This window comes from Gopherus flavomarginatus, chromosome 21, assembly GCF_025201925.1.
Source record: "Gopherus flavomarginatus isolate rGopFla2 chromosome 21, rGopFla2.mat.asm, whole genome shotgun sequence".
Taxonomy (NCBI): domain Eukaryota; kingdom Metazoa; phylum Chordata; order Testudines; family Testudinidae; genus Gopherus; species Gopherus flavomarginatus.
In genome coordinates, this window is record NC_066637.1 from 17,469,817 (window position 1) to 17,477,497 (window position 7,681).

Consider the following 7,681-nt stretch of genomic DNA (forward strand, 5'->3'; position numbering starts at 1 on the left):
TGGTGTGCTGCAGAGCAATCTTGACTGGTGGGCTTGGCAACTGAATTGTAGACTTCATGTAGTTGTCACCCGTGCTATAATTGCCCATAAATAACTCATCATAAAATGCATTTCAGGTCTCTAGCACCCATGCAGGGATCTCAGAGCAGTTTACAAACATCCCCTCTGCGATAGACCAGAATTATCCCTGATTGGGTGAAAAACTTAAGGCACAGAGAGGTGACTTGCCCTTAAAATCCCATAGTGGTAGTCAGAGAGAGAACCCGGAATACCCATCCTGTGCTCTCACTTCCAGGCCAGGATTCCTTGCCATCTGTAGGCAGATGGCTTCTGGAAATCTTTGTTTCTGGGGAAGATCTCTCTGCACTAAGCCTAAATTTTGGGTTTGTCACACTTTTCTTTGCAGCTGTTTAAGGATGCCTGGCTACTGCACATGCGCACCAGCCCCTGGACATGGCAGCCATTGAAAGTGGAAAACGAAGACCATGGAGCCCCTGAACTATGGTGCCATCCCGCGTGCAGGGTAAGGGGTTTGGAAATGTGACCGGGTGGTATTACTGGGAGGAATTTGTCAGGAAGGAAAGCTTATTTATTTGAGTCAGATCTCCTGGATCATTAACATGATATGGTCTCTGCTAGGGTGTTCTCATGTGGAATATCTCGTGACTGCTGGTTCATTGCATATTTGGTTTCCAGCGTACGTTTTTCCCCAGCGCACTAACACAGCCGTAGGGGTTTAGGAACATCTCTGCAGCTGTTTGTTACAGTGCGCTCATTTTTCGTCTTTTAGGTGGGACAGTGCGTTGTGGTCTTCAGCCAGGCTCCCAGCGGGAGAGCTCCACTCAGCCCCAGCTTGAACTCTCGCCCATCTCCTATCAGTGCCACGCCGCCAGCCCTGGTTCCTGAAACACGGGAATACCGCTCTCAGTCTCCAGTCAGGAATGCCGATGAAGCTCCTTGTGTGAATGGCCGCTGGGGCACCCTGAGACCCAGAGCACAAAGACAGACACCATCAGGCTCCCGGGAAGGGAGCCTGTCCCCATCCAGAGGAGATGGGTCACCTGTACTGAACGGTGGGAGTTTATCCCCTGGAGCCGCAGCAGTGGGGGGTGCTTCATTGGACAGTCCTGTACAGGCCATATCGCCCAGCACGCCTTCTGCTGCTGAAGGATATGACCTGAAAATTGGACTTTCCCCGGCGCCGAGACGAGGATCGCTACCAGATCAGAAAGATCTACGCTTAGGGTCTGTAGATTTGAATTGGGATCAGAAACCAGGTTCCGTTAGCTGTCAAATGGATGCTGTGGACAATAGGACAGTTGGTGGAAGCATGAGAAATCCCCCAGAGCAGACCAATGGAATCCATACCCCACCTCATGTCACTAGCTCCCTTCCAGGGGCGGTGTCACCAGGCGCCCTCCGCAGAAGCCTGGAGGCTGTCAAGGCCCTGTCTTCCAAAGGGGCATCCGGTTCAGCAGCATTAAGTCCTCCTTTAGTGTCTTCACCAGGATCTCCTGGTAGCCAGAGTGGGAGCAGTGCCGAGGTGGCACCAGCACCACGTCCAGGCTCTGCCCAAGGGGACAGCCACTCCTTACCTCCCATCGCTCGTCGCTTGGGCCACCATCCACCGCAGTCTCTGAATGTCGGCAAGCCTTTGTATCAAAGCATGAACTGCAAACCCATGCAGATGTATGTGCTGGACATTAAAGACACCAAGGAGAAAGGGCAAGTCAAATGGAAAGTGTTTAATAGCAGTTCCGTGGTGGGGCCACCAGAGACCAGCCTACACACCGTAGTGCAAGGCAGGGGGGAACTGATCATATTCGGTGGCCTCATGGACAAGAAACAGAACGTGAAGTACTATCCCAAAACAAACGCCTTGTACTTTGTGCGAGCAAAAAGATAATGTGGCAGAAGCTGTTCGACCCCTGCCCTCCTGCCCCACCCCCTTTCCGTGGCTTTCTTTTTTTAACCCTTCCTCTGTCACGCAGGCATTTAAACTGTGAACTAGGGAACGACAAACCAATAAAAGCCAAACACAATTGCAGTGCTGCCCTCCACTTTCCAGTCTATGATCCTGGCTCTGGGCTCGGTTCAGAAAGTCTTGTTTAAAAAACCGAGCGAGGGAGAGAGATTCTGTTTACAAATGGGGAGAAATCTCCATTCCAATGGGATGAATTGTTGCTGTGTTCTAGCAGGAGCTTCACTGCGCCTTATTTTTTTGCTGGTAACTAGACCAAGAATTTGGGTGAGTGGGTGGGAAAACGTCTAGGATCCAATAACTTAAGAATTTTTCAGGAGTATAGAGGGACCCTCATCTCTCGCTCTATAATTACAGTCCCTATAGGGATGCTGATAAGAATGGTCTTGGAAGAACATATTGAATACCTGCAGGCAGGAGGCTGTATGCTTGTATGCACTGATAAATACCTATGCTTATCTGTTGAATGTGGCTGCATAAGGAAAATGGCATTTTTTTACATCTACCAGTACCGCAGCCATTACTGTAAATCCTTAATCAGCAAAATGACAGATGCCTTTTTTCCTAAACGCTTTGGCCTGATAGTACCGTTCTTGCCCTATACAATGGGAGAGTTGGAAGGGAGAAAGGACAGTTTGGCATTGAAATGCCAGGATCATCCAGACTTCAGTTATTTATACAGCCCACTTTAGTGTCCCACCAAGTAAAGTCCTGCACTAGATCAATCCAACAGCTGGGATTGATGACTTTGGAATCCCTGATAGTTGAGTTGCAAGCTGCCAAAATAGTGCATACATCATTGACATTTGAAAATGCTCAATAATGGAAGTTACAATTTTAGACTAATTTGTACATGTGTGGTAGGATGTTCATGAGACTCAGTGGCTATGTGCATCCTTAAGGCTTGACTTCTAAGTTTTCCCCCCTAAGATTTTGTTCTGGATCCTTTTGTTATCTTAAGAGTGCTCCACTCTGTACTTGTATATGTGCAGACAACTGCCCTGGGAGCACTGGGATGTCTTAGGTCATCTTTGCTTATCAAACAGAGAGAACATGTGCGTAGGGCTGAGATTGCTCAAAGTACTTAAGCACATGCTGAAGTCCTGTTGACATTAAGCATGTACTTAAGTGCATTGCTAAACTGTAGCCACACATCCTATTGGATTCTTTCATAGCTTGTTTGAGCTAGTAATTTATGCAGTTACTACTGCTCTGATTCCCTGGTTCATGTTTACATTAAAGTTATCCTGCTGGATAATGCATCAGAAAATAACATTAATCCAAAGTAACATTATAATTATAATATCAACCAACCAAAGCAAGGGAAATTCAGCTATAAAGCTGCTGCTCCAGCCTTTACCGATTACATTTTATCAGTTTGCTGTTCCTTTAGTCTTACTCCAGAGTGCTTTGTATTCAGTTACTTTGAACTTGTTATAGCTTTGAGTGTACAAGGTATTTTGGCAATCACCGAAATGGCAAATTTTAGTCTGGAAGGGATTTTTTTCAACCAAGTTACCAGTACCTGCGAAGTAGGATTTGAAGTGGAATGCTGGCCCAGCATTAACAGCCTCCATGGTAATCACCGATGCTGAGAATTCACTTACCTAAATAACAAAGACTTCAAAAGGCATCAAAATGGATTTGAACTGAGGTACACTTTTGAATGAATTCTCTTTCCTTCCCTCTGCAGCTTGAAAGAACTGCAACAGAGACCGGCTAATCCACAAAGGGGCACCAGTTTGCCATAGGTTATGGGGTGGTTCTATGTATTTTGCCGCCCCAAGCATGGCAGTCAGGCAGCTTTCTGCAGCACGCCTGCAGGAGGTCCACTGGTAACGTGGATTCAGCGGCATGGCTGCGGGACGTCTGCCGGTCCTGCGCCTTTGGCCTATCCGCTGTCGAAACCGCAGGATTGGCGGACCTCCCACTCGCGTGCTGCTGAAGGCAGCTGACTTCCGCCCTCACAGCGTCTGGCAGGCCGCCCCCCGCAGCTTGCCGCCCCAGGCACGTGCTTGGTGTGCTGGTGCCTGGAGCCGCCCCTGCCTAGGTTTAACTTTCACTAGCCTGTGATCCTGGCTGCTTCTGAAGACTGCAATTTTCATGTGACATGGTGGGTTGTTAAATCTGTTGGCCCCTGTTCTACAATGGGCTGCACTCACACAGAGCCCTGATGTAGTTGCTGGGGCTCCACACAGTGCAGGATTCAAGGTTTGTTGTTTTTACATCTAGTTCTAAAGCAAAAACTACTTGCTGCTAACACCAGTAAAAGTTCAGCAGGTTTAGAAAGTTGGCAGTGCTGGTTTTTAAAAAAAATAAAGGGCGGGGGGGACTGACAAGCGAGGCTGCACAATGTCTCATTAGACAATAATGAACGAGCAAATACACTTTGAAGCCAATACCCAGACCTGCCTGAAAGCGATCTGCCCCTGCAGTACACCACATTGTGGTGCTAATACTGTCCCTGAGCACAAAGCTCAGCTTTCCTCTGTCTCGCTATATCACAATAGTCTCCAGCTTTGTCTTGGCCAGAGATATTGAGAGCTGTTGCAGGTGCATTGTAGGGCTACTCAAAGAGAGGAGCATTTAGTTTACGACAGAGCACACACAGTCCTGCAGCGGTGTTTGAGCGCTGAGAAAATGTTCAGGAACTGCCTGCATTCCTTGATCAGACTAATCACAAAATCAATCTTAATACGTATGTGGCATAAAAGTAGGAAATCCTTTCCTAATCACAGTGAAACCTGCCCAGTGGGCAGGTCTGCAATAGTTGTCAGTGCATTTGGATGTACCATGAAGTGGCTCTTTTTAAGATTTCCAATATAATTTTGTTTGGACTTTTAACTGTCTCCACTGGGCAACTGAGTTTTGCTGGACCTTTGGTGGTCACTTAAGATGGTTTTCTAAATCTAGAATCACAAGCCTTTTTAAAGGAAAACCCCTTCTCTAATGCCAGTATTCTTTCCCATTCTGTCCCCAGTGACAAGGTATTGGCTTGTTCAACAAGTCCCAAATGGTTTCTTTGAACCTGATGGTTAAAGATGAAAGAAACCCAACCACAGCCTTATTTATTGCCAGGTCTCCAGTAAAACCTGCCTCCTTTTGACCAAAAGCCACTGAAGGTACCTCTTTGCACGCTGCTTTTTTAGCCCACAGACTGTTTCAATTTCTGTGCTCATCTTGAATGCAGAGATCAGTTTGGTAAAATGCAAAGGTGGTGGTAGGGTGGCTTGAAATCCTTTTACAAGAAGAAACAAATTCAATCACTGTCGGTTTGTTAATGCTGGACTGGGTTTCATAAAAGCCTGGTCTATATCTCCCAGATCCTCCAGTATCACTTGAACCTTGAAAAATTTGATCTGAGGGTGTGGGCACTTTTAAATGCTGTTCTCTAGAACCTTTAAGTCCAGCTCTGATTCTATTTAACATGTACGCCAGTTTTGTCTTAATTAAACGAGACATCCCCTCCCCCACAGTATCTCTATCAATATTTAAAACATTCTTCTTGAAGTTTTAACCCCTTCCATGGCTGCAGAGGTGCCTTTCATGAAGATGGCATTGGGTTGACTGCTGCTGCTTAACGTAGCAAAAGTGGGTAGCCAGTGATGGATTATTCTTTTTCCCCGTCCTCTGCCCCAGCTTGATCAGAACTCCAGTGGGATTTCCCTATATAGGATGAGATTGATGTGTTTCATTTGCACGTCTGTCTTTCAGCCAGGGTGGTTTGAGAGCAAAAACTGAAAGTTTTAAAAAGCCAACTGCTAGTGAATTTACACTGGTGTCTGTCACTATAGAGTTTATACCTTCCCCCCCAGACACGTCATGCCCCAGCCCTGAAGTGCTTGAAGTTCACTGCACAAGATAAAACTGTACAAAGTGACGTAGGAAGTGGTCTGGGTAATTCTATAGGCCATGATCATAATAGCCTCATACCGGGTTGCAAGCCACATGGAAACGTAAGGGGGTCTTCCCAGTCTTGCTTGTGGCATTTCCCAATTCATATTTCCATCTGTTCTAGTCCGTGTGGTGATCCTGGCATGATGATGTTTCACTGCTTTGCTTCATTTGTGACCTCTTTACCAACACATTCATGTTCTGCTAAGTCAGCAGACTGGAGTGGAAGGACCCAGGAACAGAGGAATTAGCCTCTTTGCCTTTCCCTCCTCTGCCCTGTGTGTGTTGCAGAAGGCATGTTCTGCATGGTTTCAACATGGCTCCCAAAGTGGTCTCTGAGTGACAGAAATGTGGGTCTTTATATCCTCCCCCATCCTGTCCCCAAACAAACAGGTTTCATGTAATGCGCACAAAGTGTGATCCAATGTAGCTGGTGCTGTGACTCAGGCATACAGGATGACTGTCATTTTAGGCTCATCCAAGTGTAGGAATGAAAATGGATTTCATTGATATTTAAATCTGTGTAAAATTCATTTTTGTTAATGTTTTTCCCCCAACGAATTTTTAGCAATTTAACAAATAAATAATGATAAAAAGCTGGCTGGCAATTGTTTTTAAATGATTGGGTTTTAAATGTAGCTTTCATGTAAACTCTGTGTATTGGTTTTCTTACCAAATATTGCTCCCGCTGTCCTTCCTCTCCCCTTGTCCTAAGTGCTTGTTGCTATGCGTTTGACAGACATCAAACAAGCCTTAAGGGTTAAGTTTTGAGATTTAAATTGAGAGGGGGAGAAGATTCTCAACTGTTTCCTTAAATGTATCTGTGTTTTGTTACACTGCCTTCCCTTGCAAGAGGACAATTCCATTCCTTTGAGTAAGTGTGCCAGTCGGGGAATTCCCACTGAGATCCTCTACATCCTTTGGTTGTGTACCTTGTTCATCTCTGATCCTATGGTGCCCCTTAATAAAGAGCTTAACACAACTTTGAAATAACTAAAATGACAGAGGCTGGTGATTTTCAAAGAAGCCAAAGGGATTTGGGCACTCAATTCCTAGTCAGTGGGAGTTGGGGCCCAGTGATCTCAGTGGTGAAGCTTCCATTGACTTCATTGGTGCAAGATCAGGATCCAGCTTGCTTAGCGGCTCTAAAATCTCACCTACAGTCTTGCACAGGGGCACTGTGTCCAAATACAGTGAAAACTTGAGATCGTTTATCGGGCTCCCCTTTGTCTCATGGGGTGCTGGGTGACGGATTTTCAGAGTTCCTGAGCCCCCCCAATGATGCGCTGAGCCCCATTCACTTCAGGACATCTCAGAAACAGGCCCTGAGTGCAATTTTTCCTCCCTTTTCAGAACCATATCGTAACCAATTCAGACCTTTCAGAAGGCACCATGGCCATTAAACAGGACACATGACAACCCTACTTTTAAAGCTGCTACCTGAGATATATGGCATGTTGTGATATTACTAATGCTAGTTTCTGCAGAGCTTTTGTTTGTCTACAGTGGGTGAACTGTGGCTTGCAGTGTGCAGGAGGTCAGATGAGGTGACCTTAGTCTGAGCTCTTTGGAGATGGACTCTTTGTACAGCACCCTCCACGCTGGGCTTTCAGTCCAAGGTGGGATCCCTAGGCCCTACTGTAATACAAACAGGAAAATGTGCTGAATGTGTCAAGGAATGGGACAAAGGCATTGGGTGGAGATAGGGTGATAAATCACTAGTGTGTACTCTAGTAGTCACTACCTGACAACAGTGAAAGGGCAAAGCTCTGGCTTCCTAGGACAGTGCGTGGAGATCACCTCCAT

General features: G+C 46.2%; 1 protein-coding gene across 1 annotated transcript in view; it reads left to right on the forward strand.

Moving 5' to 3' along the window:
* FBXO42 (F-box protein 42) overlaps positions 1 to 2,047 on the forward strand; it is a 95,811-nt gene extending 93,764 nt beyond the window's left edge. The window contains exons 9-10 of the mRNA XM_050931219.1: positions 407 to 523; positions 791 to 2,047. Of these exons, the coding sequence (XP_050787176.1) occupies positions 407 to 523; positions 791 to 1,906 (1,233 nt within the window). The 3' untranslated portion in view covers positions 1,907 to 2,047. The remainder of the gene's footprint in view (positions 1 to 406; positions 524 to 790) is intronic.
* Positions 2,048 to 7,681: the final 5,634 nt, after the last annotated feature.